Raw genomic sequence first — 16,127 nt, forward strand, 5'->3', positions numbered from 1 at the left:
ACAGGAAGCCGAACGTCATCTAGAATGGTGGCAAACTGGAACACAGACATACCTGTGTGTTGTGCTGGACAGATCACTTGCTTACGAATATCACTGTCAGATGACCCACCAAAAAGTTGCCACCAGAATCATCGTCTCTAAGAAACTAGTGGATTGTAAGTGGAGTCAGACCAACTTTATTAAGAACAACTCCCCCACCACTTTGATTTCCACAGCAGGATATGCATGGCCTGTACAGTCCAGATCTGCACATGCCAAAAATGTCAATACAAGGCTAAATAACAAAAGGGGGATAACAAGTGAGTGCATGAAACCCACATCACTTGGGAAGCCGTATAAAGTGGTCGGATTCGCAGATCCTGAATCTCGAAAAACTGCACGTGAACACAAAGAAAAATTTAAACAGACTTCTAATGAGTGCCACTCCATACACGGTGCTTCACATAGGCCTGGCAGACATATCCCTCAAGAGATTCCTTAGTACTGAGCTAAATGAGGCCCCTAAGAACTCCACTGCCTCACAAGAGATGCCCAGAGGCCATACATTAAGCTCGAAGATTTGGAGAACTCTGAATTGCATCAGAACAGGTATAATGCCAGCAAAACAAATCAATTAAATGAGGGCCTAAAGACAAAGCGAACAACAAATTTGACTGTGGTTAAATCCAGGACATGGAACATCTACAACATCTCAACTGCCTGATGATTGTATCCTTAACAACCCATGGCTTGGCAAGAGAGAAGCACTGGATGTGGGCTGATACTGGGGTTGAAAAGTTTTAAAAGAAACTTTCCAGACACAAAAAAAGTGTTTGTGTTCCAGTATCTGCACCGCTGTGCCTGGCCGAGCTGTCAGTTGTATGCCTGCAGCCTTGTATACGCCCAGCTTAAGGAGCCACTGTGACATTACTTATGTATCCAGGTCACTGAGACCTCTATTCATGCCCCAAGTACCAAAAAATGGCAAAATCTGTGTACAGTTTGCTTGAGAGCTGGCAAAATACATGGGATTTTTGCAAGTAATGTCTCTTAAATTAACTGCCTTACAGCAGTAATGGTAAAAGGATGCATGTAACAGGTTTAGAAGTGGTGACAGTAACACAGGTGGGAATTAGTTGGAAGAAAGGATAATAAGGCACATTAATTTGTGTGAGAAGAATGTTGTAATTTTGTATGGATGATTGGTACATGGTACAAATATTTCTTCAGACTTTCAACAACTCACTACCAACTCCTCTGTTTTGTCTTTTTATCTTCACTCCTACAGAAGATTTCTCTAGATCTAGGATTTACAATCCTTTTCCCATCTGCTAGTGCCATTTCTGGGAAACGAAGATCCTGGCTTAAACCTAAAATGGAAATGACCATACAGGACTTTTGCCAAAGGAGCTCTTTATATTTGACTCATTACACATTCTGTCTCTGACATAGTCTAATTCTCACCATAAGGTCCTGCAACTTCTTTGAAAATATGTCAACTCGTGTTCTGTTCCATTACTTTGTGTGGGCTTATGAATTTAGAATAGGTATCCCTCTTTCTTACAATTAATTATCAACTACATTTTCTCTTAATATAGGGAATGAACAGTAACAATTCTAATGTGTGTGTTAAGATGTAGATACATTATTGTTACACTCTCATTAAAGACTGTTCAGAGATACATTTGAATTATTTAGTATTATAAGGGAATCAAGGATTTTAATGTTACTTACTGCTAAAATATATAAAAAAAAATCATGTAAATTTCAAGTGACGCTGCACATAATGATGCCACTGAATACACTTATTTAATTAGTGTACACAAAATGTCATTTTACTTAAATTGTTTGTACTTCAACCTCAATTACAAAATTTATACAAATTTTACATAAAATCAAAAAAACAACCAACCAGCATTTTAAAATCATACAATATGTTCAGACACACTTCTATTTTTTAGAAACGAAAGTTTTCTATGAAGGTTTGTGTACATCCCATAGCCATCACATACTGGTAGTCTGGACTCAGAATCACCTGCCGGACAACAGGTACATCAGTTCTAAAAACCATACTTGGACTGTGTCTGCTTCCTTGACATTCTATTCTGAGACCACTGATTTTTTAATTCCAATTCATTTTCTTTAGCCTAGAGAACAAAAAGAAAGACAAATAATTCCCAGTGACAAAAACACACTTTCTATATCTTTATGAAATACATGTAGCACCATCACTCTCACAAAAAATGATTTGAATCCAATGAAATTGTCACCTGTTCACTAATCTATTAATATGGAAATTACTAAATGTGCTTCACAATACGAATGAGATATCAATACACGATTATGATCCTTCTGATGAAACACAATGGGGAGAAACAAAGGTATGAAAGATATGACTGGTGATGTTTGTAGTTTTATTTTCTGGGGAGGTCACAAAGAAATTTTAGTTTGAGTGGGAAAATGACATTTTATGACATTTACATGAGTTTTTGATCAGAATAACATTTGTGCCTCTATCCACACACAAACAGTTATGTAGATTCCATCACATACAAAAACGTTCCGGCATTAATAACAAGTTAAAGATATGTGAAAGAGAACAGGCCTTTACAAGAAGCTTGGTTATTCCTTTACATAATATTATGAACATCATACACCTACATTTTTTATGAGTTTGTTGCTAATCCCACAACACAATTCCACATGACAACAGTCAACTTAAAATAGCTTTTTTGTTGATAACATCTAGTGTATATGGATTCATCTGGTTTGGTGCCTTGCTTTATTCCATTATTAAGAACAGTTAATTGAAAGTTTTGATCAATGCTTTCATTCTGTTGTCTATCTGATAGCCTGCCTGGGAACTGAATTTTATTTCCCTCGGTCTTTCTAAATATTTTTCACATAATTTTCGCCTTATTTTTTGAGCTTCCTGAGCATAGTAAATAGTTTTTTGCATATTTGATAGTTGACTGTCGGATTTTATAATACTGTTGATAATGTAGTTAGTTCTGTGGCCTAAATGTTCTGCCCTTCCTTTTTAGCCTTTCTCAACCAACCCCTTCTTCCTCACCTGAGAAGGAACTGTTAGCTCTGAATCCATGTATTTTTGCATGTGCCTGTTGGGAGTAATCACACTTCACCTCCTGAAGGTAAACACTGGTCAGAAATTCTGTCTCATAATTTTATTAATACACTTCCTCATTAGTAATGGTGTTAAGAGTATGGCATTCCAATCAATAGAAAGATTCAGTTACATAATCATTTCCTAGGAACCAGTGTCATTTAAGGAAATTCATACAATATCACTGAGATCACAACAAAGGGCATATCCTACACCCTCATCTCTCCTGATATTTATGAGTAGTACTGTATGACAGGTAGTTACATAACAACGTATATACACAAGTAGGAAAAGATAGATTGCTACTTACCATAAAGAAGACATGTCAAGTTACAGACAGGCATGATTAAAGGTCACTCAGATAAAGCTTTCGGACACAGTCTTCATCAGTAAACACACACACACACACACACACACACACACACACACACACAACCACCAACTCCAGCATATGCTGTGTGTGTGTGTGTGTGTGTGTGTGTGTGTGAGAGAGAGAGAGAGAGCGCACGCGTGCATACGCGCATTCTATCTGTGACAAAGGCCACGTTGGCCAAAAGCTCATTTTCTGATAGTCTTTTTGTTGTACCTATCTGTGATGCAGTACCTCTACTATTTGATGAGTAGCAACTATCCTTTTTTATAATCTTGTTACATTCCATCCTCGATTTTCAAATGTACAGTAATGAAATTTTGGGACTGTACATTAATAACCAGTGTAACTGCCAGAATGCTGAATGCAAACACACAGGCATTGTGTTGTACAGATACCAGATGTCTGTTTGTGAGATGGAGTTCCATGCCTGTTGCACTTGGTCACTCAATACAGGGAAGGGACAGTTAGTGCTGTTTGTGGATGACACTGGAGTTGTCATACAATGATATCCCATATAAGCTCAAATGGAGACAGATCCGGCGAGCAAACAAACCATATCAACACACCGTGTTGGGTTCCAACAGTGGTATGTGGATGAGTGTTATCCTGTTGGACATCACCCCCTGGAATGCTGCTTATGAATGGCAGCAAAACAGGTCAAATCACCAGAACAATATATAAATTTGCAGTCACGGTGCATGGGGTAATCACAAGAGTGCTCCTGCTGTCATACGAAATCACACTCAGACCATAACTGCAGGAGTAAGTCCAGTGTGTGTAACATGCAGAGAGGTCAGTTGCAGGCATTTGACTGGTCTCCTCTTAACCAACACGCAGACAGCATTGGCACCGAGGCAGAAGCAGATTTCGTCAGAAAACACGACAGACCTCCACCCTTCCCTCCAATGAGCTCTCACTTGACACCACTAAAGTCGCAAATGGCAGTTGTTTATGCAGTATTGGCCGCCATATGGTTGGCCGTATTTTAAAACACACACGCTGCCAGTCACTCCACCACTTTTCCTACAGCCACCACCACAGCATGAGGGCATTGCCACAAATGCTTATGTCGCTGCCAATGATATGCAAGCATCCCTACTCTGGAGCTCCAGTATGGATCTACTTAAGTTCACACATCGGTGCACAGAGCCCCATTTCATGTGTTTGCCATTTCATATTATTTACAGACTTACATAGCAGTCAGAGCTTGTCATCTATGGAATAGTCATTGTACTGAACACTGACTGAATTGAAAACCTTTGTATAATATATATTTCAACGTTCAAATCTACAGTTAGCAACTGATGCTGCAACTATAGCAAACAAAGTTACATATTACTCAGTATTTAATATTATACCAAATTAATATCTGAATTCTCTGTCCACAAACCGCATCTGTTCCTCTCTTCTGTATCCACTGAGGAACCACAAAGCATACAAAGGAAGTTACAACATATTGGTGACGAAGATGGCATTAGTGGAACAAGGAGCTTTGGACACCAGAGCAGGTCACAGTTTTTTCTTTCTTGTGTGTGTGTGTGTGTGTGTGTGTGTGTGTGTGTGTGTGTGTGTGTGTTTACATTATTGAATTGAAATATTTAAGTCTGGATATTTAAGAAATCATGGCAACCAGGGAGAGTAACAGCTAAGTGCTGAGCAGTGCCTAACATCTCTTGTTCAGTTTTCAAGACAACAAATAATAGCTCTTTGAAAGCTGTTTTCCTTTAGAACGTTCGCAACAGCAGTTAACCCTCGCATTACCAAGCAGGGTATTCTGACTACCCCAGGTCGATTTTTTCCCTATAATAATGTTATCTGAAGGGCCACATGCCTGTGGTTTCATGACTTTGTACTAAAATGATTGATGTTGAATTCACACTCACGACTGTCTAATTTTTTTGGCTTTATCATTGTTATTCAAGTCATTTATTGGCGGGATTGTGAGACTACCCTGCTTGGTATGAAAAGTCTTATTTTTCTTATTTGTAGAAAAAGAAGATTTTGGGAAATATATCTGTCATTCAACTTCTTTGTTGAGTTTTGCCATAGATCCAATGTTTTTTATTGTTGCTGGTTACTACTGTTGCGCTGAATTTGGCGTTCACTGTTGAGCTGACATTACACGAGTCAGTATTTCATCTGGAAGTAAGGATGTCCAAAGGATTTTCTAGCAAAGAAATCACGGAAATTCTATACAATTCTGATGTCAGTGATGATGAAAATGAAAGGGACATTGATAATGAACTGAATGAATATATGGAACCTCTTGACAAAGACCATATCGAAGCACCACATGAAACAGATGATGAAATATCAGAAGACACTACACATTCACGTGAACAAGTCGAAGAAGAAGAAGACAAAGACACTGGAGATTTGTTTGTTTCTAGAAGTGGACTACAATTTTCTAGTGAACCACCAAAAGGTAGGTGGAATCGACGTTGCAACATTTTGAATGTAACACCTGGCCCAGTGAATGATGGAAAAACAATCAAAACAATAACAGAGTCATTTTTATTATTTATTACTTATCTCACCGGAAATTGTGAGCATCATTGTAGAAGAAACGAACAGGGAAGCCAAACAAGTAATTTCTTTGAGGAATGCAGCTCATTCTTCAAACAAAACGACCTAATAGGAGCTGGTCGAACTCATGGACATTGCACAAGTGCTTCCGATCTGTGGGGAGGTAATGTTGCCTTTCGGCAACCATTCTTTTCTGCTGCCATGTCAAGAAACCGATTTTTGTCTATACTGAAATTCTTATGATTTGACAACAGAGACACAAGAGCACAGATAATTGAAGAAACCAAGGACACGCTACAAGCCATTAGGGTAGTGTTCGACAAATTTCAATCTAACTTTATCCTTATGAATAAAATAGAGGGAAACATTCCACATGGGAAAAATATATCTAAAAACATATCTAAAAACAAAGATGATGTGACTTACCAAACGAAAGTGCTGGCAGGTCGATAGACACACAAACATACACACAAAATTCAAGCTTTCGCAACCAACGGTTGCTTCGTCAGGAAAGAGGGAAGGAGAGGGAAAGACGAAAGGATGTGGCTTTTAAGGGAGAGGGTAAGGAGTCATTCCAATCCCAGGAACGGAAAGACTTACCTTAGGGGGAAAAAAAGACAGGTATACGTTCACACACACACACATATCCATCCGCACATACACAGACACAAGCAGACATTTGTAGTGGCAAAGAGTTTGGGCAGAGATGTCAGTCGAGGCAGAAGTAAAGAGGCAAAGATGTTATTGAAAGACAAGTGAGGTATGAGCGGCGGCAAATTGAAATTAGAAATTAGTGGAGATTGAGGCTTGGTGGATAACGAGAAGAGAGGATATACTGAAGGGCAAGTTCCCATCTCTGGGGTTCTGACAGGTTGGTGTTAGTGGGAAGTATCCAGATAACCCGGACGGTGTAACACTGTGCCAAGATGTGCTGGCCGTGCACCAAGGCATGTTTAGCCACAGGGTGATCCTCATTACCAACAAACACTGTCTGCCTGTGTCCATTCATGCGAATGGACAGTTTGTTGCTGGTCATTCCCACATAGAAAGCTTCACAGTGTAGGCAGGTCAGTTGGTAAATCACGTGGGTGCTTTCACTCTGCCTTTGATCGTGTACACCTTCTGGGTTACAGGACTGGAGTAGGTGGTGGTGGGAGGGTGCATGGGACAGGTTTTACACCGGGGACAGTTACAAGGGTAGGAACCAGAGGGTAGGGAAGGTGGTTTGGGGATTTCATAGGGATGAACTAAGAGGTTACGAAGGTTGGGTGGACAGCGGAAAGACACTCTTGGTGGAGTGGGGAGGATTTCATGAAGGATGGATCTCATTTCAGAGCAGGATTTGAGGAAGTTGTATCCCTGCTGGAGAGCCACATTCAGAGTCTGATCCAGTCCCTACAGCCTAGGTCTTCGTGGCAAACGAATCTGCTCCAGTCCGGAATCCCTGAACCATTACACCAACAACCTGAAAACAGCTTTCGCATCCCGTAACTACCCTCCCGACCTGGTACAGAAGCAAATAACCAGAGCCACTTCCTCATCTCCTCAAACCCAGAACCTCACACAGAAGAACCCCAAAAGTGCCCCACTTGTGACAGGATACTTTCCGGGACTGACATCTCTGCCCAAACTCTTTGCCTCTACAAATGTCTGCTTGTGTCTGTGTATGTGCGGATGGATATGTGTGTGTGTGCGAATGTATACCTGTCCTTTTTTCCCCCTAAGGTAAGTCTTTCCGCTCCTGGGATTGGAATGACTCCTTACCCTCTCCCTTAAAAGCCACATCCTTTCGTCTTTCCCTCTCCTTCCCTCTTTCCTGATGAAGCAACCGTTGGTTGCGAAAGCTTGAATTTTGTGTGTATGTTTGTGTTTGTTTGTGTGTCTATCGACCTGCCAGCACTTTCGTTTGGCCTAAGTCACATCATCTTTGTTTTTAGATATAACTTTATCCTTATGAATACATGACTATTGATGAACGATTAGCAACGTACCGAGGAAACTGCCCTTTTAGGGTTTATATGAAGAGCAAGCCTGGCAATTATGGCATTAAAATTTGGGTTTGTGCTGATGTGAAGACGTCTTACTTATTAAGGATCCAAATTTACACAGGAATGGTGGACAATACTCAGGAAGTGAATCAAGGACAGATAGTTGTTTTGGATCTGATGGAACCATTTCTGAATAACGGTCATGGTGTAACAACTGATAATTTTTTTTCACCAGTTTTCCATTGGCTGCTGAACTACAAAAACGAAACACGATTTGGTCGGTACCTTGCGTTCCAATAAGAAAGAGAGTCCAACAGAATTCTTGCCAAACAGAAAGGTAGGAGATGAGATACTGGCAGAAGTAAAGCTGTGAGTACCGGGCGTGAGTCGTGCTTCGGTAACTCAGATGGTAGAGCACTTGCCTGCGAAAGGCAAAGGTCCTGAGATCGAGTCTCGGTCGGGCACACAGTTTTAATCTTCCAGTAAGTTTCAGAAAGAGAGAAGTTCACTCTTCAATGTTTGGTTTCACAAACGACTTGACCCTAGTTTCCTATGTTCCAAAGAAGGTAAAGGCAGTAATACTACTCCCTACTCAGCATAATGAGAGACAAGTGAGTGGTGAAGAAAGTGAACACAAACCCGAAATCATACTGTACTACAACAAAACCAAAGGTGCTGTAGATAATGGGGACAAAATGACAAGAGAATACAGTTGTGTTAGAGGAACAAGGTGGTGGCCACTAAGAATCTTCATGGAAATGATAGATATTGCAGCACTGAATGCATATATTATGTACATTCAAAGATTTCCTGACTGGCAGAAGAATAACCGAAGCTGACGTAAACTCTTAATGACTGAACTGGAATTTGGACTCGGCAAAGGCAACATGGAAGAAAGAGCCAAAAATGTCAACGGTCTTCATAAAGATGTACAAGAAGCACTGAAAGCTTGTGGTATTGCAATTCCTACAGCAGTGATCCAGACCCAGTGTTCCAATTTACCAACGCCACAATGATGTCAAGATTGCAAGAGAAACGAAGATCGGAAAAACAAGATTCTATTGTGTAACGTGCAAGAAACCTGTTTGTGATATACACAGAGAAGAAACTGTTACTGTGAAGCGCATGCAGTGCAAAAATGTACTTGACTGAAAAGTTGAAAAAAAGTCTTGTGTTACTTTACTGCAATGACTGTTGAGGTACATAGATTATTAATTTTCTGTTTGTTGAGTACAGAATTTAGTGAAAGATATAAAATTTTTTTGTACTTTGTATCTGTGATCTGATTAAATACTTCTAATAACCTGAAAAGCTGTTTTTCAATAATAAATAAACCCATTCAATGGAAATAACAAAATATGAGAACAAATATTACAATAAAACACAAAACTCTTTTGGGGTAGTCCAAATACCCCGCTTGGTAAAATAGAGGTGTGAAAAAGCTTGGTAACGGGAGGGTTAAAGGCTGTCTGGGTGGCTTACTGGTGGGATAAGAATATCACGAAGACCAAACTGGGAATTATATCAAAATGTTAGAAGTAATCACAACTGAGTTACAGTATCACATTACAAACAGTAATGTAAAGTGCTTAAAATGATATTAGGAAGGCAAAGAGTATTTGGTATGCAAACACATTAGCTAAATCAGAGCATAAAACTGAAACCGTATGGTAAGATGTGAAGGAAGTATCTGGTCAGCAGCACAAGGTCGAAGATATAAAGTCAGTACATAGTAAAAATGTTTCTGCTACTGATAAGTCAGATATAAGTACAGTATTTGAAAATCATTTTCTGAACATAGTTGGTGAATTAAATAAAAACTTTATTTCTACATGGATTCATACAACTCTCCTGGGAAATGGCCTTCCAAGATTGATGTCAGAAATACTCTTCTGTGATACTGACTAGTGGGAAACTGAGTCAATAATTAAATCACTGAAGACCAAGGACTCTCATGGATATTACAGAGTATCTATCAAAACACTAAAATACTGTGTTGCACATGTTAGTCCTATATTTAGCCATATTTGTAATTTTTCCTTTAGGAATGGTCCATTTCCTGAATGACTTAAGTACTCAGTAATAAAACAACTTTATAAAAATGGAGAAATGGATGATATACACAGTTTTACACCTATTTCTATGGGATCAGTGTTTGTTAAAGTTATTGAAAAGTCTATGTATGTAAGGATAATGGATCATTTCGTTTCATGTAATTTGCTGTCAAATGTACAGCTTGGTTTTAGAGCTGGTTTAACAACTGAAAATGCTATATTCTCTTTTCTCTGTGTGGTACTGGATGGATTAATAAAAGGTTTAAACAATAGGTGTCTCTTTAACTAAGGCATTTCATTGTTTTGATCACAAAATATTGCTCCAGAAGTTGGACCATTATGGAATACGGGGAGTAGCTTACAATTTGTTCACTTCTTACTTCAAGAACAGACAGTAAAAGGTCATGCTCCACAGTACTGAGGATGGTTATGATGTGGAATCCGAGTGAGTCACAGTTAAATGGCGGATGTCACCGGGGATCAGTTCCGGGGCCACTCATGTTCCTTATTTATATAAATGATATGTCTTCTAGTACTATAGGTGATTCTAATACATTTGTTTGCTGATGACACTAGCTTGGTAGTAAAGGGTGTTGTGCACAATATTGGCACTGTTCGAATAGTGCAGTTGAAGACATAAGTTCATAGCTTGTAGAAAATAAACTAATGCTAAATCACAGTACAACTCAATTTTTATAGTTTCTAACACAAAATTCAACAAATCCTGACTTTCTAGTTACACAGAATGGGCATATGATTAGTGAGACTGAATATTTCAAATTTCTAGGTGTTCAGATAAATAGTAAACTGTTGTGGAAAGCCTATGTTCAGGACTTTGTTCAAAGATTTAATGCTGCCATTTTTACTACTATAACAGTATCTGAAGTAAGTGATAGTTCAACATGAAAAGTAGTCTACTTTGCTTATTTTCATTACCTTATGATGTATAAGAAGTTTCTTGAAAAATGAAGCTAATTCCTGTGACACATTGTTAACTGTGTTTATATAAACTTATAGCTTGTCATCTTTTTGGCATTCATAAACATTTTATTTTTTCTATTATTACTTTTCTGTTGTAATTTCATGTACTGAAATGTTCCATGACCATGGAGATTTGCTCCTCAATTTGGTCTTATGGAACTAGACACGAAATATAAATAAATAAATGCCTCATATAAGTGTGAGCAGCCTAGCAGCAAAATGCATCAAAGACTAAAGACAGAGTTAAACTGCCCCCTCCGCCCTTCTGACAGTTTGATGAGAAGAAAACATGGCAAGAGTACATAACACAGCTGCATCAACACTTTGATGCTTACAAAATAATTGGTGAATCACAAGCATTTTTCTTTTTATGTGTACTAGTACGCACAAACCGGCTATTAGCGAAATTATTTCCCCTCAGTGAGCCTCAAACACAGCCCCAAGAGGTCATAATTGACACATTAGATGAATTTTTTGAGAGTCAAATACATGTTGCTGTTGCATGGTATAAATTTTTTCATACGCAACACTGTAGTGATTAATTCTATAAAGAATGAATTGCAGAATTGCAGGGCATGACTTGAGACTGTAAATTCAATTGTGTCTGTGGCGCAGCTCATAAGGTTGAAATGCTTAGTGATGCTATTCAGAATCTATTAGCTCAGAGACTGAAGGCCGAAATTCTGAAGCATCGCAACCCTAGCTGCAGTGAAGTGCTTAAAGTTATTGATGCACATGAAGTTCAAGATTTAGCAAGCAAGATTTCTGTCTACCAGTTATCACTTCACTTGAGACAAACAACGTGCCCCAGCCACAGCCACGGGCCTAGCACTTGCAACTCAACACTGTGTAAACAAGGTTAGGCACGCAACTACATACAACGTTTGCCGCACTGGCACAATGCTAATTCTACTGCTTCAGCTCCGCACCAAGTGAAGTCATGTGTAAAATGCTCTGTCACCCATGATCAGAAGAGTTGCTTCTTCACACACATTGAAAGCAATTTTTGTCACTGCACAGGACATTTCAAACAGGTCTTCCAGCAAAAGACTAGGAAGATGACCTCTGTTTCAAGAAGGAATAATGCAAAACAGCAACAGATGGAAATAAATGTCATTTCATATTCAGATTCTGTACTGCCTTGCTCAGACAAGTGAACCATACATTTCAAACAGGCTCTTCCAATCTCGAAATTCAGGAAAAAACTCTAGTGTGCATGCAGAAACAGGGAGCAGTTTTTCAAAACAAATAATGCACAACTCTATTCAGAGAACACACTTCAAACAGTGGATTGCACTGTAAATTTGTAGCTACCAAGTGCCTTTTCAAATAGATATCAGAGCTTCTGTCACATTGCTTAACCTAGATACATATGGAAAAAATTGGCCAACCACCTTTGCAAACATCAAGTCTGCACCTCATCGCCTCAAGCATTTCAATGCTTGGAAAGTGTCACTTAACTGCACAATACAAAAACATGATTAAAGGAGTATCTTTCACTATAGTCCGCTCACATATGAGCCCAGATATTTTCAGCTTGGATGAGTTTGATTCCTTTGAATTAGACATACAGGATAATGTGCATGCCATTGACACAAAAGTTTCCCACACCTAACAACTAACTCTGTGACAAGTAACAACATTTGTTCAAAGGTACTCTAGGATGTGCAAAAGATTTTCACACTCAACATTACTCTGAAAGCTAATGCGCATCCCAAATTTTGCTGCACACCCATTGTCACATGGATTATACGACGATGTCGCTACAGAAGTTCAGAGACTAGAATTCATTGACATCTTAAAACCTATTTCAGCAAGTCAGTGGACATCATCCTTAGTCGTCCTTCATAAACCAAATTGGAAGATTCATATTTGGCAGATTTCAAACGCAAGGTAAATTCACATACCGCCATTGATTCCTACCTGCTCCCATATACTGAGGACATTTTTGATCATCTCGAGGGAGGACAGTTCTTCCCTCTAAAATTGATCTTACAGATGCTGATCGTCAGTTACCTTACCGTTGGCTGACAAGACAAAGAAAATTTTTGTTGTGACTTCTCATGTCGGCTTTTTTGAATATCAATGCCTACCTTTCAGAAGCACTTCCACACCTGCATTATTTCAAAAAATTTTCCAACAAGTAACATTTAAAGTACCTGCTTGTTTTAATTATCTTGACAATGTAATTGTCTCCGGACAAACACCTGAACAGCACACTGAAAAATTTTGCTGTCTTTTTCAAGTTCTCACTGATGCAGGCCTCAAATATAATGGTGCAGAAATGTTCTTTTTTCGACACGACTGAATATTTATACATATCATCGACACCAATAACGCTCATCCTTTGACAAAACATTTGAAAGCAATTCAGAAATTCCCATCTCCTAAGAATTTATGTGAACCGCAAGCTGTTGTTGGAAAGTCAACTTATTACATAAAGTTCATTCCTAATGCAGCACAAATTGCCACACCTCTGAATTACCTCAGATGTAAATATTTTCTGTTCCATTCGACAAAAGACTGCGACAAAGCTTTTCAAAGAGTGAAAACTGCATTGCTTTTTCACCTTCCCTTATGCACTATGATCTGTTCAAATCACTTGCACTTGCTACAGATGCCTTGTCTCATGGCATCAGGGTGCTTTTATCACATAAAACTGATGACACATAATGCCCCATCACATCTGCTTCCACAACTTTGAACAATGCTCTGAGAAGGTAGCCCTGGCTATGGTATATGGTATCACAAAATTTCGAAATTACCTGTATGGCAGAAAATTTTTCCTGGTCATGTACAATAAGCCACTGTTTGCACTGTTGCATCTGTAGAAGCAAGTTCCCAACCGCACTGCGCAAATGCTCCAACTTTGGTTGCTATTATTGTCAAATTACCAGTATGAAATTCAGTATCGCCTGAAGGCACAACATGCCAATGTCGACACATTGTTTCATTAACATGTTGGCACAGATGCAGCATTTGATGCATTGGAAGTTTCTTGTTTACATATTGAGTCTTCTGATTTGCAAGCACTGGATTCTTTTCCTAATGATTCACAGTGGATCCCACAAGTCACAGAGCATGACCAATCACTAAGATTGCTAAAAAGTTACATTCGCAAAGGTTGGCCATCCTCTTGGAAACATATTCCCGATTCCTTAGTGCCAAGATATTTTGTGCAAGGCAATAGTTTATCACTTCTGAATGATGTGATTCTGCTTCACAGACCCTACAAACAGACAAGAGTGCTTACCCCCGCCTCACTGCAACAGAAAGTATTAATTCTTCTGCATAAAAATAATTGGGGAACAGTTCACACTAAGCAGTTGGCATGTAACATTGTATGTGGCTTGGTTTAGATGTGTGGATAATGTGTGGATGATCAGTCTGCTCCACATCAAAAATTTTTCACCTGGCCACATTCTGATACTCCATGGCAACACCTCCATATAGATTTTGCTGGCACCTTTTGCCAAATGCGTTGGTAGATTGTCACTGTTGCCTACAGCAAATACGCTTTCTTATTCCCACGCCGCCAGCACTATTGAGGTGTTCGCTTCTGCATGTTCTCTCGAAGGCTTGGCACAAACAATTGTTTCTGACAATGATACCAATCTCGTCACAGTCTAATGGTGAGGAGAGGCGTGGAGGGGGAGGGATAGTAGGGTAGGGATGGCAGGCAGTGAAGTACCCTCCATCTAGGAGGGCAGCACTTCACTGCATGCCACCCCTACCCTACTATCCCTCCCCTTCCCCACCCCAGCCTCCTCCTTACCCTCACCCAGTCACCACTTCCATCATCATGCATTGGTGCTGTTGCTTGCAGTGTGGCCAGAGTTGCCTGAGACTGCAGTCTGTGTGTGTGTGTGTGTGTGTGTATGTGTGTGTGTGTGTGTGTGTGTGATCTACACTCCTGGAAATTGAAATAAGAACACCGTGAATTCATTGTCCCAGGAAGGGGAAACTTTATTGACACATTCCTGGGGTCAGATACATCACATGATCACACTGACAGAACCACAGGCACATAGACACAGGCAACAGAGCATGCACAATGTCGGCACTAGTACAGTGTATATCCACCTTTCGCAGCAATGCAGGCTGCTATTCTCCCATGGAGACGATCGTAGAGATGCTGGATGTAGTCCTGTGGAACGGCTTGCCATGCCATTTCCACCTGGCGCCTCAGTTGGACCAGCGTTCGTGCTGGACGTGCAGACCGCGTGAGACGACGCTTCATCCAGTCCCAAACATGCTCAATGGGGGACAGATCCGGAGATCTTGCTGGCCAGGGTAGTTGACTTACACCTTCTAGAGCACGTTGGGTGGCACGGGATACATGCGGACGTACATTGTCCTGTTGGAACAGCAAGTTCCCTTGCCGGTCTAGGAATGGTAGAACGGTGGGTTCGATGACGGTTTGGATGTACCGTGCACTATTCAGTGTCCCCTCGACGATCACCAGTGGTGTACGGCCAGTGTAGGAGATCGCTCCCCACACCATGATGCCGGATGTTGGCCCTGTGTGCCTCGGTCATATGCAGTCCTGATTGTGGCACTCACCTGCATGGCGCCAAACACGCATACGACCATCATTGGCACCAAGGCAGAAGCGACTCTCATCGCTGAAGACGACACGTCTCCATTCGTCCCTCCATTCACGCCTGTCGCGACACCACTGGAGGCGGGCTGCACGATGTTGGGGCGTGAGTGGAAGACGGCCTAACGGTGTGCGGGACCGTAGCCCAGCTTCATGGAGACGGTTGCGAATGGTCCTCGCCGATACCCCAGGAGCAACAGTGTCCCTAATTTGCTGGGAACTGGCGGTGCGGTCCCCTACGGCACTGCGTAGGATCCTACGGTCTTGGCGTGCATCCGTGCGTCGCTGCGGTCCGGTCGCAGGTCGACGGGCACGTGCACCTTCCGCCGACCACTGGCGACAACATCGATGTACTGTGGAGACCTCACGCCCCACGTGTTGAGCAATTCGGCGGTATGTCCACCCGGCCTCCCGCATGCCCACTATACGCCCTCGCTCAAAGTCCGTCAACTGCACATACGGTTCACGTCCACGCTGTCGCGGCATGCTACCAGTGTTAAAG

General features: G+C 40.7%; 1 protein-coding gene across 3 annotated transcripts in view; it reads right to left on the minus strand.

Moving 5' to 3' along the window:
• Nucleotides 1-1,809: 1,809 nt before the first annotated feature.
• The window catches only part of LOC126088609 (proline-rich protein PRCC), an 85,180-nt gene continuing 70,862 nt past the window's right edge, over nt 1,810-16,127 (minus strand). For all 3 annotated transcript variants that reach the window (XM_049906830.1, XM_049906829.1, XM_049906831.1), the window contains exon 6: nt 1,810-2,126. In XM_049906830.1, coding sequence (XP_049762787.1) covers nt 2,040-2,126 — 87 coding nt within the window. In that variant the 3' untranslated portion in view covers nt 1,810-2,039. The remainder of the gene's footprint in view (nt 2,127-16,127) is intronic.

This window comes from Schistocerca cancellata, chromosome 6 (assembly GCF_023864275.1).
Source record: "Schistocerca cancellata isolate TAMUIC-IGC-003103 chromosome 6, iqSchCanc2.1, whole genome shotgun sequence".
Lineage (NCBI taxonomy): Eukaryota > Metazoa > Arthropoda > Insecta > Orthoptera > Acrididae > Schistocerca > Schistocerca cancellata.